Raw genomic sequence first — 17,752 nt, 5'->3', positions numbered from 1 at the left:
TCTGCTGCTTCTAGATAGCTCTTGAAAGAAAAAAGTGTTGAATAAGCATAAATTTGTCATAAGTAATGCAAAATTAATGTTACTCACCGCTACCGACAAAGCTGGCACCGTCGTTTATAGGTCCAACTTCTTCCAGCTTTGCTTACCAGCCCGGAGCTCAGCCGGAAGATTTTGTTTCGATTCTATGAATTATATTTGCAAAAATCAAGGCGAAATCTTTGTCTAAGCAATATCTTGGTGATTGGCAAAACTTCGTGTTTTACAAAAAATCAGAGCACCTGGCATCCCAGCCAGCCAGCAGCCAGCCGAACAGCCAGCTGTCAAATTTCGGCTCCTCCTCCGCATCCAACCCTCGTCTACTTTTTGCCAAAGAGAGACCACCATATCTAGAGGCATCATGATGGAACCCTTTTTTCGGGGATTTTCATCCAGTTGGTGGCGATGGAAGTGCTGCCGGATTTGGATGAACTTCACCCAAATTTTGACAGATCATCCGGTTTTTTCTTAGGAAGAGAAAGAATAACTTTTTGCTTCCATCGCCTATCAGAAAGCTCAAGCGACAAAATCTCCTATCGATTGGAATCGATTTTGGAAGTTTTTTTTGTATTCACCAAAAAAAAAGACAAGGTAGGCTACTCCCACCAGCAAACAACTCGTTTGAATTAAAGAGCCTGTAATAAAAACAAAAGAGACGCAATCTGATCCTTTCAAGAATAAATCATATAGCAACCCCGCTTTCATTTGGGCGCAGCACTGCTTTGCTTCAAACTTCACATGACTTCAATTCTGGTTGCGTTTATTTTTATTCGGAAGTGGTTTTTGGTCTAGTCTGCTGTTTCAACTAAGCTGTTTTTTGGTATTGTCATCAATAGAAAAAAAAAAGTCAATCATGGAGTGTTTGGCAAAAAAATGTTCTAACAAAACCTGCCCCGGATTTAAAAATATATTTTTTTTCCGGTTCCCGACTGAACCAAAAAAACGGGATAAATTGCTCGCATTCTGCCATCTTTCGGGGGATTCTATACTGGAATCCGCAACTTTCATTGATAAACTTTCCCTTTCGACTCCGCTGATCCGGCAACATCTTGTGCTGGCAATGAAAACTTAAAATTAAAAAAAAAATCCAACATGTTTTTCATTAAAAAATTATAACTTTACCAATTCAGTACCAAGAAATAAGACCTTGAGAATCTAGCTTCTAATCGAAATAGAGCATTCAAAAACATGTGTTTTGATTACCCTTTGTTGACAGATATGAATGATAATACTTTCGCTACCGCCGCTTTCGCAATTCCAAATTTTCCAGTTTGACAAGTCTTTTGCTCGATTGGAATGACACTGACAGAAAATCGAAAATTCCAATCGTGACATTTCGTCTCTTTTGATTATAGAGGCTCGTTAGTTTGAATGTAAACAAAGTGCGAACAACGTGCACCGCAGTATCGGTAACGGAAGTTGTGTTGTGACACGGTGGATACCGTTTATTGTGAAAAATAAAATGGTGAAGTGCGCAGTTAATCGATGTTCAAATTATGAAGGCAATAAGCTTTTTGCGCGTAAGAGAATGCTGCATACACCGAGGTTCACTCACTAGATGGATAAAAATGACTTCATCGTTGGGAATATATCACCGTTTTGTATCGATTGGAATTTTGTCTTTCAGACATCGCTTCTCTGAAGCCTAGTCCACACTCGACAACTGGAACAGCGATTTTGGTTGCATGTCTCAAGTCCCCGACAAGTATGGGAGACTTTCGGCAGCCAAAATGTAAACATAAAAAAGTCTCATCAACCGAAATCGTAGTTCAAGTTGCCGAGTGTGGAGTGGACGAGGCTTTACATGTAGGTTCACTGGGTACACGCAGTAGAGTTTTAGGGTTTCGACTGGCAGCACTGAAGAACCAAAGAAGCCCATAACGGTTTTTTGTGGAATCTTAAGTTAAAAATAGTAAACCTATTTAAGGATTCCAAACAGCAATGTCACAAAATAGGGCATCAGTAAAAGAAAAACGACATATGTTTTCGAGAAACAGTGATGGTACCCACTGATACAGGTAATGATTGTAATGATAGTAAATATCATGCTACAAAGTAAATCAATCGCTTGAAAAAAAAAAGCGCAACTTATATTCCTTCTGGAAGGATACCAGATGCTGACATGCATTCCCTCAAGTTACTTGTACTAATCGCGTTCTCAGTTTCAGGAGATGTGGGATTACTGGAAAGTCTCAACGAAACGATTTCAATAGTATTGAATCATTTGGCAAGCGAGCAGTCCCAGATCATTCGTAGCTGTTGGATATATTTACCGACAATTTCGGAGGCATACAGGAATGACATTTTAGAGCTATTTGAACTGGAAGTTTTCAGTTTGATTCCCACAGTGAAGATAACTCATGGATTTTTGAATTCGTCTGCATCGATAGAGGTCCAGAAACCAACGATGTATATTATTGTTTTCGATGAGCATGGGAATCCATCGGTTGAAAAATTCAAAGCCGAATTTGAGCTGTATTCGACGTTTGTTCACGTAATAGTGGTGATACTAATGAAGACTTTCCCATTTGTCAGGCAAGTTAATCAGATGTTACATGACTTCAGATTGTTTCATACGCTTTTCGTGATTGTTGATAAGCGTGAGGAAAATAGCTCTCTTGGAGTCATGTTGTTTACTTATTCCTACGTGTTTAATTACTTCGCTGCGCATTTTCTCAACGAAACATATGAGCAATGGTTTCCCGACCAGATTAAAGATATAAGCGGTGTTCAAGTGATAGCAGCTGCAACACAGAACTATCCATTTATTCATTTCACAGAAGATGGTGCCAGTGGTATCGACTATCACTTGATGGATATCGCAATCAGCCATATCAATGCTAGTGTACGATTTCAACAAATTCCATGTGACTTTAAGGGAGATGACAATTGTTTCATAAAATTTAAAGAACTCTATCAACCGACAGTCATGATAAACAGATTCCTAAGTTTATCGGAATACGATCCGAATTATCAAGTTGCGTCGTTGACACCAAATATTCACGTTTTTCTGGTTCCAAATGATAAAGCTGTATCTCTGATGGACGTTCTAATAGAACCTTTTCAAGGAAAGTTTCTTTCTTCCTGTGGAGTACTGTTGCTTTTGCTGATAATTTTGATGTATCGATTTCCGAAGGTTTTTAAGAATGATCTCATTTGGTTTCCACTGTTCAACATTCAAATTCAAAGCTTCACCAGAACTACACGAATGGAACAGTATTTGATCGCCGGACTTTCTATTCTTGTATTTGTCATTCGCTCAGTCTACGAAAGCCGACTCACCGCGTTGATCACAAACTGGCCTTTTTATTCTGAACTTAAATCCATAACGGATTTACGAAAGCAAAACGCTTCAGTCAAAACGAGCATGCAGATATATGAACGCTTTTCTGGTGCTTTCAAAATGAACAAAGGAACGTTGCAATTTACCGGTGATTTTTTTGTGAAACTACGTTCTGGCTTCGCGTATTTAGTTCTGGAAGATGACATCAGTGGTATGATGAAGTTTTGGTCCACAATAAGAAACAATCAAAAACTGAACACTTTACCTGAAAGAATTAATCTAGGGTATGGAATATATTCATTCCAATATGGAGTCCCAATACTACCAAAGTACGAGCAACTTCAACGGAAAATCTTTGAATCAGGTATTTACCGATACTGGACTGATTACTACCAAGATTATGCCTTACGTTGGGAGTACGGAGAGTTATCTTTGGGGCTGGAAAACGAACGAATTGTGCAGTTTATAACAAGCGACGAACTCAAGTCGCTGATGCATTTAGCAATAACGTGTTACGTGAGCTGTTTGACTGTATTTCTGGCTGAAGTTTGTCTAGTATGCGTGAAGAAGAAATGGTCGTCTTGGAAAGGTTGTATGGATAGATATATCTTCACGACTAAACAGAGTTTAACAAATCTCGGGAAAAAAAATGCAAAATTTTATGACTTCGACAGCGAATAGCTATGGAAAACATGTTGTGTTAGCATTGCGGCGTCGCTAGATCTTCATATCATCTAGACTTGCTTAACATCTAGGCCATACTGCCCATAATGTAGTTTCCAGACATTGTTTAGCTTGAATCATTTACTATAAGAAATTATAATTGCTTCACTTTAATAAAACTTTGATGTCAAATTACCTTTGAATACCGTTTATAAGGAAAGAAGGCTTTAAAGGCGCTCAAAAGATGTTAAAATAGGAAATTATTCATAGCAACTACCAATTGAACTGGCTGTCCCTTCCGGTTGTTTGTGAAGAACTGCAAAATAAAGTATATCAGGAGGTGAGAGTGCGGAAGAGAGGCAAGATAAGCTCTGCGAAGTCCATCGGCCGAGAAAACCCCTTTAGATCTGTTAAAAGTTGGGTGAAATTTTAGCTGCATACCGCTTGCACTAATGCAAAACCATCACCATCATTTGTCAGCGCTTCCATCGCCTATTCACAAATGTTTTGTATCTATTCTTTCTAAATATTTAAATCTTTTTTTATTTCAGCATCAATCAATGCTAATGTGCTTTGGCCTAATGCCACTGTAGTGCTTACATAGTGCTAAAAAGCATCAAAGCAAGCTTAAGTTTTGCAAATTTAATGCTTAGAAAATATAGCATATTTCATTCTGATTTAGAGCTATGTTGCATTTCAAAAGTATTGTGATAAGCTGGTAAAATGCTAGTTGCATTTTAAAAGGGTGGTAAAATTCTAATATGATGCAGCTAGCACTCGTTGGGCTGTTGTGGTGCAAAATTGCACTTGATATGCTGATATAGTGTAATTTAGCACTTGAATGCTGGTATATAGCTAAAAAAAGGCAAAGCTTTAGTGATTATGGTTAATTGCCCAAGTAACAATTTTAGCTTTATTATGGTCAGCAAAATTTCGTTTGGACTATAGCATTAATCTTCATGAAAAGCTAAAGCGCGTTCTATAACATCACCTGGACTCTAATAAAGTCAAAATTTTTACCCTAGAAACGTCATCATGACATATCATTGTTGGTCATCAATGTTGGTCACCAAAGCTTTTAAAAAGCTGTTATTAAACATGTTAGGAATTTTTGTTTTTTTTTCGATTCTGTGAGTTCTCGAAGCTTAGGAACTTGACCACCAGATGGCCGTAAGCTGAACCCGTTGGTAGCAAATAGCTAACGATAGTAACGATGTCGACAAAACTCAACCCGAAAAGCAAGAGCGCCAAGGCAAGGGCAACGACCTGTATGATAGGTTAAGGTCGATCAAATGGCACTAGCTGATCCTCGTCCACTATTCCAAAAACCACCAAAGCGCGAACATTATCTTTTGACTAAAAATTTAAAAAAAAAGTCCACCATAGTCGTGAACTGTAAGAAGAGTTGTTAGAGGCCTTGTGAAATTTATTCCAAATAAGAGATACAGCAGGTAAGGCATTTGAAATAGTGCTGAAATACTGATTTATTTTGAAAATTACCAACATACTGTTTCTTTTAGTTTTTCCATAAAATCGGCCGTCGAATTGAGGCGTCTTATGTAGCTGATCAGTTATGATCTCGGTTGCTGAGACTTGTTTATGTCTACATTTGCATCTCGTCTCGTCTCAAGTTTCCCGACAAGTATGGGAGACCTTGAGCAACCAAGATGTAAACATAAACAAGTCTCAGCAACCGAAATTGCAATTCAAGTTGCCTAGTGTGGACGAGGCTTAAAGATGAAGCTGTTGCACGGACCGGTTATGTTGAAGCAAGTATTGTGTTTAGGTGAGCTAGTGAGGATCAAAGGCTGGTAAACGGTGGATAATGTGCAACACGAGACCCCATAGTGGTCATATCACCTCTTATTCACAACTCCTATCTCTACCTCCCCGTGGTGCCGGCTGGGGTGCGAGTAACCTAAGCGGAGATTGGGTACCCGACCCCGGTGGATGCTTTGGTCGCATGCAGACTGAGAAGGTGGCCGCACGCGTCTGTTCCCCAGGTCAGGGGCGGCGTGCAAAAACAACCGAGCGTCTGTTCTCCAGGTCAGGGGCGGCTCAAACAGCGTCTGTCTTGCAGCAAGCGGCTGAATTAATGAAATGCGGCTCCCGCCAGCTAAATCCAAGATGGCAGCCGCATCGCGGGATAGGGACTTTAGGCTAACAACCTACTGCTCCCGATTCATAAACTTGTTACGGAATCCGAAAGAAATGACCGATCTGGAACTTTGGCGACGACTTTTAGCATGAAAACACGGACACGAATTGGAACTTGGAACGTTTTAACCATGGCCCAACAAGGTAAACAGGCACAACTTGCTAGAGAGGCTAGCCGCCTCAAGCTTGAAATTCTGGGACTGAGCGAAGTCCGTTGGCCTAACACTGGAGAACACAAGACACAGTCCGGGCAAGTACTGCTTTATTTTGGCATACGAGGAGAAAATGCTACTCGGAAACGAGGAGTTGGTTTCCTGTTAAGCCCGCAGGCCTACGCGGCCCTCATTAGATGGGAACCGATAAACGAAAGAATAATCGTAGCCAGATTTACGGGAACACGGGTTAGAAACCTTACAATGGTCCAGTGTTATGCGCCAACTGACGTTGCCGACTTGCAGGAGAAAGAGCAGTTTTACAGTCAACTGAACAGCGTGGTAGAGAGAATTCCGAAGGGTGACATTCAAATCCATTTGGGCGACTTCAAATTGACCACATCTGCATCAGCCGAAAATGGAGAAGGAGCCTTCTTGATGTCCGCAACAAACGAAGCGCAGACATTGCATCTGACCATCACCTCGTCCTTGGCGAGATACGACTGAGAGTTGCGCGTGTCCAACGGCGCGAGGAGAAAGTCGGGTGTCGATACGACGTCCGCCGGTTGGAGAATCCAGAGGTGAAAAGGGCATACGTTGAACAGCTAGAATCCCGAGCCTCGGAGCTGCCGACAGACGGAACAGTCGAAGAACAGTGGTGTGGAATCAAGAATGCCTTTATCACGACGAGCCATGGTACTCTCGGTAAAGTTTGTGGAAGACGAAGTGAATGGATGTTGGATGAAACTTGGAGGATGGTCGATGATCGGAGAAAGGCGAAAGTCGGAATTGAGCAGGCATGTACCGGGTCAGCCAAAGCAGCCGCCCGCTTACGATGTGCGGAGCTGGAAAAGGCAGTGAGGCGAGCTTGTAGACGAGACAAGAGAGCCTGGACAAACTCCCTAGCCGAAGAGGGGGAAAGAGCCGCCGCCAATGGAGATATCCGATTACTTTATGACATTTCTCGCCGCCTCAGTGGTGCAAGGACTAATGCAAGCATGCCGCTGAAAGACCGAGCAGGTCAGTTATTGACCGATCGAACAGATCAGCTCAAACGATGGACTGAGCACTTCGACCAACTCTTCCGAGTCACGAATAGCGATGGCCAACAGAACACGCAGCTTGAAGCGCCAACAGTAAGTCGCATAAATGGCTTCAACTCGGAAACGCCCTCGCTGGCTGAAATAGAAGCGACAATCAAAAACATGAAATCCAACAAAGCACCTGGGATCAATTGCATCCCTGCTGAAATGCTGAAAGCCGATCCTGCCCTGTCAGCACAAATATTGCACCGTCTTTTCGCTGATATCTGGGATACTGCAACATTCCCGGCCGACTGGATGCAGGGTATCCTCGTAAAGGTCCCGAAGAAAGGAGACCTGACAGAGTGCGGTAACTGGCGAGGCATAACGTTGATCTGTACAACCCTCAAAGTACTCTGCAAAGTGATCCTGAACAGGATCCAGGAGAAAATCGACGCTACACTCCGACGGCAACAAGCTGGATTCCGATCCGGACGATCATGTGTGGACCACATCACAACGCTACGAATCATACTGGAACAAATCAACGACTTAACCATGAAAACATCTGGGCGGCTCTAAGGCGACGAGGGGTCCCAGAGAAACTAGTCCATCTCATCGAAGCACAATACGAGCCATTTTCGTGCAAGGTCTTGCACGATGGTGTCTTGTCCGAACCAATCCCGGTAACTGCTGGAGTGAGACAAGGATGTATTTTGTCACCGCTACTTTTTCTTATCGTAATGGATGAGATTCTGACTGGATCGATCGACTGTGCACCAAACCGAGGATTGCCGTGGAATGCTTCAACAATGGAGCATCTGAACGACCTTGATTTGGCTGACGATATTGTTTTGCTCGCCCAAACACAACCGGATATGCAGAGCAAACTCGACGACCTCACCGAAAGTTCCAAGGCAGCAGGTCTCAAAGTCAATGTCGGAAAGACCAAGTCGATGGAGATCAACACAGGAAATCCCTCCAGTTTCATGGTAGCTGGGCAACAAGTTGAGAAAGTGGAGCGCTTCCAGTATCTTGGTAGCCAGATAACGCCTGATGGTGGTACCAGGAAAGACATCGAAACCCGGATCAGAAAGGCCCGATTTGCGTTTGCCAGTCTCCGAAACATCTGGCGGTCACGTCAGATCTTTCTACGAACGAAAATCCGGATCTTCAACTCAAACGTCAAATCCGTATTGCTGTACGGGTGCGAAACTTGGTGCACATATGTGGTGACGAAGCGAAAACTGCAAGTTTTTGGAATATCATCCGCGCTTGGTGGCCTGGCAACTGGATCTCGAATGAGGAACTACATCGCCGGTGTCATCAAAGGGCGCTACAAATTGAGATTCGGGAACATAAGTGGAGATGGATTGGGCACACGCTGCGAAAAGATGAAAACGAGATTTGCAGAGAGGCGCTAGATTGGAATCCAGAAGGTCATCGAAGAAGAGGTAGACCCAGAAACTCGTGGCGGCGAAGCCTAGCCGCTGAAATCCGAACTGTCGACGAGAATCTTGACTGGGACCAGGTGAAGACGCTGGCTCCGGATCGTCAACAGTGGAGGTCTTTTACCTAATGTTCCGAAAATCAATCATTTTCGATCAGCCATGCTTTACTGCATTCAGATCGAAAAAATCGAAGCAGTCAATTTTTCCTTCTTCAACCAAATCATATAAACAATCATGCATGACAACGACGCTTCTGTATTTGAAACATTCCCGCATGTGGTAAAGAAGGACGCAGACTATCAGCGATGAACGTCTCGATGGTGATTGCCTTCCTTGATGGTTTTCAACCTTCTAGCATCACAACTGATGTGTCTCAGTTCTGAGCGATGCGTAAAGGTTGCAATATGATTTTTGATTTTTCGCTTTGCGTAGAAGAACAAAATCATTACTTATTATCCGCAATGAACTGTCCAGCATGTGCTACGGCTTTTTTCAACATTTGGTTTTGGTATTTCCCCAGATTTTCCTTCTGAGACATTCATGATCGTCTATCAATAACGAACATTATCAACAATGATGCGACGGTAGGCATTTGTGAATGATTGTGGGAACGACGTTCAAAATTTATCATCAAGTATGTCGATCACCTTTGAAAAGCCACGTGACGGATAGCAACGGAAGCTCCCAATGGGGCATGGTATATTTTCATGTATCTAGTTAGTGTTGATGTTCGACAAATATTCAACGAATACGTTCACCACGTGCGTATCACAGCACTCAGAGGTGTAAGTATTCTAGCTTGAAACGAATCCTGATTGCTTTTCTTGAGCGATTTTCCGAACATTGCTTTTACCACGGCCCTATGCACCGGGGGATTGGCGCGGGATCATTAAGTAAGTAAGTAAGTAAGTAAGTGAGGATCAAAACCAAGCGACCTCAACGGAAGGAGAGGAAGATTGAGAAAATTTGTATAAAAATTAGTTGATTAGATTAGTTATAAATGCATCCATTTCAATGAGATTTTTAAGAAAAATTTTAAATCCGAAAATGCATTTTTATTCATTTATAATTCCACAACATAATAATTTTTCATTGATGAAAATCCCCGAAAAAAATGTAAACAATTTTGATGTTTTTCAAAAACAGCGTCGACGTTGGAGAATGTTAAGAACAAGTTTTGCGTTTTAGTACAATTGACGTGACGCACCATTGTGGTGGCTCAAACGAAAAATGATATCCCCAAAACAAAATGTCAACGCAACGCGACGTCAGTCAGTCTCTGGCAGACTCAAGTTCAGTGGAATTGAAGGCAATTGTGTACTACAACGCTGACGCGACGCACCCGACAATTTTTGCAACACAATGCAGCTTCAAGAATCATAACAACCAAAAGTTTGTTTTGATTCGCCTATTTCGTTCCGTTGTTTTGTAAATCTGATTTGTTGTCGAAACGAAACCCAGTTTAATTTCTCCCGATTTACGCTGCTAGGAGGACGGCTGCTCACAGAAGGAAAATTCGCCTTGGAAAATTTGGTCAACATCAAATGATACAGCAGGTAAGAGATATGGAATAGTACTGAAATATTAAAACCGATTTCTTAGTAATGATTTCTTTTCTGTTTCAGGGTATACTACAACGTACGAATCGACCACCAGTTAATTTGCCACATCTTCCGAAGCCAATCGGTTGCGGGAACGATCTGAATCGATCGACAGTTGAAGCTGTGGAACGCGCCAGATCAGTTTAATTGCACGGTGTTGACGAATAGAAGAAGAAGAAGAATAGGAAGCATGAAAGGTTGGCATTAATGTTAGTAGATTACTGTAAATTTAAAGGTTAATATGATTATTGAAAAAAAAACTACAAATCCGAAAACCCACTGTTCTATTTTTATGTACGGGTCCATATCGTCATGATTCATCATATGAATATGAATTTGAATAAGGTTCGAAAATATTTTGGAAAAAAATGGACGAATATTTGATTTTTTAGTCTATTTTTGTCAAACTTTGACAAAAACGCTAAAAAAGGACATCTTTAAACCCTGCTGACGCGCTAGAATTTTGAATTTTTTCAAAACCAAAACATCGACGCTGGAGAACGATGCTGTTTATAACATGCTTTGCGTTTTAGTACAATGCGCTAACTGACGCGACGCATCATTGTGGTGCATCCAAAGGAAAATCATATCCCCAAAATGAAATGTCCGACGGGCTATTGTGCGGGCGCCTTGAGGGTCAAAGTAGTCTGCTTTCCAAGCAATTCGTAAACACCAAGCAGTCATATACTGTATACATATCTCGGGTGGCGATGGAAATCCCGTGCCAAGTGTTGGTAAAAGTTTTTCTTCTGTAAACATTGTAACCAAGACAAATCGTGACGTCAGTTGCATTTTCCAACAAACAGCCATCATCGCTGTATCAGCGGAAACTAGAGAAGAAACGTACAAAGATATCCATGTGAAAATCTCGCTTCACAGAGGCTGCGGCGAGAGGAAACGAAGCACCTTCACTATCACCCATCATTTTCCTTCACTGCGATATTTGAAAACTACATTTACTCGCGATCCCTCGCGACCAATCACTACAACCTCGTTGGAAGTGTTATCTGACGCTTACAAAATCGTTACATTGAGCGCTTTGAGGCACCCCTAAATTAAGCCCGATTGGGTTGAAATTTTTCACAGATCTTATCTTGGGCCAATCTACAGAATGTATTTGGCCGTATCTTTACATCTATGAACTATTATCAGGCATCATATGTCCTGGGATTTCGTGACGTTCTCACAAAATTGAATCTTCTACTAGTCTAAAAACAGTATGAAGTTGGTCTTACCTCTATTGAAAACAAGAAAGCCGATCGAAAGTTTGCGTTCCTGCACAGTAGGTGCAACTCGAGTTTCAGAAAAACCGGTCAAAGTCTGACGATCAGAGCAAATGAAGCTGGAAGCATTGCAGGAATTTTTTTTTGCGCTCCCTCTCTCCAGCCGATTCTGTTCGGCTCGAGCTGTTAGTCTCGGTTCGACTAGTTGTTTATTTTTTGAGCCACATTAGTATGTACTAAAGCGTCATCGCGAGGAGGACAACCGTTGTGGCGATCGATGGAACTCTATTACCTGCCGTGTTCTGCGCCATGCCGAGCCGTCCAAATGACGGCCGCAGCCCTCGGAATCGAGCTGGTGCTGCACGAGCTGTCCATCATGAACGGGGAACACCGGAGGCCGGATTTCCTGAAGATCAGCCCGCAGCATAGCATTTCTACGCTGAAGGATCGGGACCTGGTGCTGTGGGAGAGCCGAGCGATTCAGATCTATCTGGTGGATCGATATGGCAGCAGTGGCAAAGCGGGAATCGGGGACCAGCTGTACCCTAGCGATCCGGTTCGACGGGCTAAGGTCAACGAACGGATGTTCTTCGATGCGTGCATTCTCTATCACAGATTTGTTGAGTATTACCATGAGCAGGTGTTCGGCGGCTTGGCGGGAAAGAACGACAAGTTAGTAGAGCTGGAGGAGGCCGTTAAAATGCTCGATATGTTCCTGGACGGGCAACCGTACGTGGTGACCGGGGAGGCCATGACCATTGTAGATCTGAACATCCTGGCAACGGTTGCTACGATGAGTGCACTGGGATTCGATCTGACGCGTTATCAAAACGTGAACGAGTGGTACAAACACATGAAAGATGTGGGAGCAAACTGAACGAGGCGGGCGCAAAGGCTTTCGGAGAGTATCGCTAGAGACAAGACGCCGGACGCTTCATTTGTGTGTGTCAGTGTTTGTTTACATTAGATTTAATTAAAATTGTCATATTTACAGTTTGCTTATCTTTGTTTCTGGTTGCTTTGATTGCACTTCGAAGGCACTTTTTGCACGTACATACAAAAACACGCGAGCGGAACACGAACATTCACCGAGCACTCTCAATCCGAACTGTCTTACCTAACTACATAACAACATTATTTTTTGGAATAATTAAACTTCAACAAATAGGCTAAAATTTTAAAAAAAACGTGGCGTTTTGTTTTGTGTTGTTTAGCGTTATTAAAATTTTTGGTTTATCCTATCGGCTATTCTGTACAGCTGGCTGTTGTTCATGGTTCGATTGCTGGGCTTCCGACAGCCCCGATGGCTCCCCCTTCTGCAGGAGGAACCCTTCGCCTCTCGTCATAGACTCGTGTTCGAGGTCAGCGAATCCTTCAACGAATCCTCGTAGCTATCGCTGGGAAGGAGAAAAACAAAAGTTTAAACTTCAACTCCACCCGAAAGGATCAACCCAACACCTACCTATTGTTCTCCTCGTGAACCGGTTCGACTGGCGCGCCCGATTCGGTGCTTATATTCGTCACGAACTGCCGATGGAAGCTCGGGTGGAAGATCGAACTCTTCAGATCCGATCGGTTGATGACCGGTTGAATGTCGACCCGAGCGACCGGCCTAGCGGCGATACCACCCTGGACCCCGGCTGAGCTGATGTTCTGATGGCCGATGTTGGCTCCCCCGCCTACACCCCCGGTTCCGTCCCCCCGGCCGCCCATCAACGTCGTCGAGCCGGCGCTACGGATTCCGGTGGCCCGCACATCTCGGTTCCGTCGGACGTTTCCTAAGCTGCCGAATCCTCCGCTGATCGTGGGCAGCGGAATCAAACTGTCGCGTGGAACGTGTTTGTTGTCACAGCGTGTATGTTTTGTTGTTGTTGTCCGTCCAAGCGTCAACGTCAAAGAAAACGAAAATAGCAAGAAGCGTAGGGGTTAGTGATTGGCTACGAATAGAAACATATTTATACGTTTTTCTTCTGTAACTACTGGTCTGTGAAGCGTTTCAATAGTCGATGGAAGCGAAATGTTATTATTTCTTTCCCGAAAGATCTGCCAAAAAAGGTATGAAACTTCAGCTTCATCCCACTTCCTTTAATGCAAAACAATCACCGAAACTTGCCTATTCCATACAAACACATTGTGGTTGAATTTTTAATTAATTTTTTTTACAAATCAAATCCCTGAAAGTGTTTAGTGTAGTACAATATTTGAAGGCATTAGTTTATTGAATTCTAATCTTCCACCATGTTAGACTGCACCATTATTATTTTGCTCAGTAAGAGCAAGTTCACTGGTGTTTGGAAAAAGTGGTAGAAATTTCGACAATTACGACACATTTTGAAAATTTTGCCATGCAAAAACATTTTCAAGATCTGTGACCTTCTAGTTTTTTTTTACAACACGTGTTGTTTTTCCGCATGCTGTGATGCAAAAATAGCAATATTTCTACCACATACGGCTGAAATAGAAACAGTGTTGTAAGAAAATACAACGCCCCAAGATCTTGAAAACATTTTTGCATGGTAAAATTTTCAAAATGTCAAAATTTCTACCACTTTTTCCCAACACCAGTGAACTTGCTCTAATGTGAAGAGATCGTTTCTACAGTTGCAACTCCCAAGTCCTGGAGGGCACCATGTGGAAAAAAATGAAGAGGGTTCGATAGGCATTATTGCGCGCATTTTCTCGTCTCGCCAGCAACGTGATTTGGATTCTCCACCTCCGTTTTAGATCTGTTTCCAAACAGGTCTAATTTCGAGTAGCATCAAAGCTTGCGTTGTCTTTCGAGTTGTCTACAAGATTCTGTGCAAGTTCAGTAGGGTTTCCATTTCTGAGGCAAACGACCAAAAAGTTTTTCTTTAAAAATTTCTTATTAAAATTTTATGTTAAAAAAAAAAAATCAGAAAAACATACAATTTTATGTGTTTGTAATGAATATACTTAAGAATGCAAAAGATTAATCAAATCTATACAAAGAAGATATGTACTCACTGCAGAAAAGGTTCTGAACGAAAAATCCTCTTTTTTATGACTTTGAATCCAGGAAGTGAAAAATCCATCGATCTAGCTCCACCCATTTCTCTGACGATCGGAAATTTGACGCGTTCCAGACTAAAATTTCAGTTCACTTACCTACAACACTAACATTTAGGTTAATAGATTTTTTTTAATGGCATTTTGACTTTTTGACTTCAAAAGAAAAATGAAATAATCCATTTGGAGTACAATCGGATTTTCGGAATCAATATTTCCGGTTGCTTTTTTGCCTTCATCGAATATGATTGCTGAATTTACGTGTATCTAAAATTTTTCAGAATTTTCTGCTCAACCAACCGTTGAGATATCAACCGTTCTCGGTATCTGATTCCGGATTCGAACAATGTTGTGTATAATGTTGCTTGCAAGGGGTAAGCGCCACCTTGTGTTGGGAAAATCATATTTTTATTCATTTTTTTTAAATATAGGGTTGCCTTTTTTTTAAAGAATAGTTTGAAGGAATGATTTTTGAAATCGTTCGAAATCTTGATTTGTGTGATTTAAAAAAAAATAAATTCAGGTATTTATAAGTTTAGAAAAGTTTTCACGAATATGTTTCCTATAAGCTAAAACCAGGTGTAATATGCCATAAGAAAGAATTTAAAAATTATACATTTCTGTATTTTTTAAATTACAATTTATTTTATTTTACAATTTTCAGGAATACCTATTATCATAAAGTTAATAGATTAAGTCTTAAAATTTAGTTTCGTTCACTTTGAGGTTTCTATCGAAGACTTCCTATCTTATCAAGACTGTTTACTGGTGGTTGATTTTGAACCCCTTTCTGCAGTTCTACCCACGGGTTTTGTGAAACTTTTAATTTAATGAGCAATCATAGCAAACATAGCAATCTGTAATACTAGTTTTAAATAGAATCAGTTTCTTTAAATGCAACTTCCAAGCTGACAGTTTCTTGAGATGAGCAGGATTCGAGGATTCAAGCAGTTTCGGGTCCGATTTAGTCATCAGCTGGTCTACCACTTATATAGCGACTTGCGGGGCGTGAAAATTGGACCACGTGAAAATTTGCTGTGGAAACCTTCTTCGAGTTAGAAGAGCATTGGGAGGTCGTCAAGCCGATTCCGCTGGAAGAAGGGACGATACCGAATGCGGATCCGTGCAAGGATCGAAGGGATCAAGCGAAAATAATTTTGTTGTCGGATCCTATCAACTACGTTCACGTGCAGGATGCGAGGACGGCGAGAGAAGTGTGGGCGAAGTTGGAGGCACCGTTCGAAGACAACGGGTTGAGCCGAGGAGTTGCGCACCTGCGGAAGCTTCACTGGCCACGTGCGACTCGATTGACACCTACGTTAACCATCATCCGTCTCTGAAATTTTTACCCGTTACAGTCCCTGGAGTGTCAATTTGACACTCCTGACTAAAGCCAATATATCTCTCTTGTTTCCCAACCGATTTTAACAAAATTTGTAGTTTTGGAAAGCTTGTAGTGTAACTAAAATTATTTCTCAGACAATATTCAGCTACCATACTTCATTTTTCCGTTATTCAAATTCTAAGAAAAAAATCCGAAAAAATATGCTTCGGAGAAAGACTGTACATTAGCAACGGTATGCTAAAAAAAAATTGTGAACCGCACTTTTCATAATTCAGCTTTCTTGGACACTAAGTGAATTTTTTTCCGAAGCATATTTTTCGGATTATTTTCTTAGACTTTGATTAACGGAAAAATGAAGTATTTTAGCTGAATATTCTCTGGAAAACATATTTAAGTTACACTACAAGCTTTCCAAAAGTATAAAAATCGGTTCGGAAACAAGGAAAATATAGCGGTTTTATGCGAGAAGTGTCAATTGACACTCAAGGTTTGATTAGGGAGTTTTTTTGTCCTGCGCTTTCAGAGTGCGTCCATAAAAAAGGAAAGAATCAAAATTGAAGAATTCAAGAATTCATTGAGAGTCCCCCAAGAAACTGTATTTTTTGGATGCACCTGAATAAAGTTCCAGGCCGCCAAACTTCCAAGAGCGGATTAGGGTTAGCCACCTTCGCAGCGTAGGATTTGAAATTTCCGAAGAATGGAATAGAATCGGCACGTTGCTGTTGGCTGGTCTCCCTGGAGAATACCGACGAATGATTATGGCTCTGGAAAAGTGTATGTTTTCGCAGACTCGGGTCACCCGTTCTGGATATAGTTGACTACTTCCTGAAGCGTTGGATCCTATGCTGATTGTTTAGAGATCATGTCCGATGTTACCTGCAGGTTGGAGAAATACCCTTCGAAAATAGTTGCATCGTCCGTCTCTCTCTGTATCGCTGCGATGACATGTTCTCGTTCGTTTTCTTGTGGAAATCCATCAGACGAGAGAGGAAATCGGTGTGTCCAAAGCTTGCGATTGGAACGAACTGAATTTCGAAGTTGTACAGCAGCAAAGTCAACGCCCAGCATTGAATTCGATTTGTTGTGTACTCCGGAATCTCTTTTTTGCTGCCTTAAACCTTCAGGAGGAGCTTGTGGTCGGTTTGAACCGGTGACCATGAACCATTTTGTGGAATCGCGTGACAGCAAAGATGAGCGCCAGAGCTCCCTTCTCGATTTGGTCATACCTACTTCTGCTCAGCTGGTGTCAACGATCTTGAAGCGTGAGCGATGGTTTGGGGAAGCGATGCATTATAACGGCACCCAAGCCGTGTTAGGATCACCAGCCACTAATATTTCCTCCCGCGGGTCGGAGATTTCCAGAGAAACTAGTCCATTTTTTTTTTTCTTATTATAGAGACTTTCAGCCTTGGGCTGGTTCGTCTCTTTCTAAGCGCACATCTTTCGAAGTAATGATGGCTAGCATCTCACAAATGCTAAAACCACCAGACCACAGAAAGTGTACTATGTATGCCATGACCGGGATTCGATCTCATGAACTTTGGCGTAGATGACTTGAACTCTAACCACTACGCCGAAGCCGCTGGCTAGTCCATTTAATCGAAGCACAGTACGAGGCCTTTTCGTGTAAGGTCTTGCATGCCCAATCTCTGTAGATCAATGTAGCTGGGGAAATTCCAAGTGTACTTGTATACATGTTTTTAATTAGTCGTCGTATTCGATGGTTGATTGACGGATATTTGACGGTTAATTGACAGTCAAAAGACAGTTCGAAGTGTCAAATTTCTTTGTA

General features: G+C 41.9%; 3 protein-coding genes across 3 annotated transcripts in view; 2 read left to right on the top strand and 1 right to left on the bottom strand.

Annotated features, from left to right (window-relative positions):
* LOC129743304 (uncharacterized) overlaps window positions 1–17,752 on the top strand; it is a 535,624-nt gene that overhangs the window by 475,924 nt on the left and 41,948 nt on the right. The gene's annotated exons all lie outside the window — the stretch shown is intronic.
* Window positions 11,832–12,702, top strand: LOC129743442 (glutathione S-transferase 1-like). Its single transcript, XM_055735478.1, has one exon. It carries the CDS (start codon window positions 11,866–11,868, stop codon window positions 12,463–12,465), a length of 600 nt encoding a protein of 199 aa, XP_055591453.1. The 5' UTR covers window positions 11,832–11,865; the 3' UTR covers window positions 12,466–12,702.
* On the bottom strand, window positions 12,536–13,966 carry LOC129743454 (uncharacterized). Its single transcript, XM_055735495.1, has 2 exons — window positions 13,051–13,966; window positions 12,536–12,985 (listed from the first exon to the last, which is right to left on the bottom strand). The coding sequence occupies exons 1-2, from the start codon at window positions 13,299–13,301 to the stop codon at window positions 12,931–12,933; spliced, it is 306 nt and encodes a 101-aa protein (XP_055591470.1). The 5' UTR covers window positions 13,302–13,966; the 3' UTR covers window positions 12,536–12,930.

This window comes from Uranotaenia lowii, chromosome 1, assembly GCF_029784155.1.
Source record: "Uranotaenia lowii strain MFRU-FL chromosome 1, ASM2978415v1, whole genome shotgun sequence".
Lineage (NCBI taxonomy): Eukaryota > Metazoa > Arthropoda > Insecta > Diptera > Culicidae > Uranotaenia > Uranotaenia lowii.
This window is presented reverse-complemented; position numbering and strand designations above follow the sequence as displayed.

What these genes read in the sequence shown, in the direction of transcription:
- LOC129743454 (XM_055735495.1), bottom strand. Translation starts at nt 13,301, where the DNA reads ATGGGCGGCCGGGGGGACGGAACCGGGGGTGTAGGCGGGGGAGCCAAC. An exon ending in GTTCACGAGGAGAACAATAG is followed by an intron (nt 12,986 to 13,050) that starts GTAGGTGTTGGG and finishes TCTCCTTCCCAG; the next exon opens with CGATAGCTACGAGGATTCGT.
- LOC129743442 (XM_055735478.1), top strand. Translation starts at nt 11,866, where the DNA reads ATGGAACTCTATTACCTGCCGTGTTCTGCGCCATGCCGAGCCGTCCAA.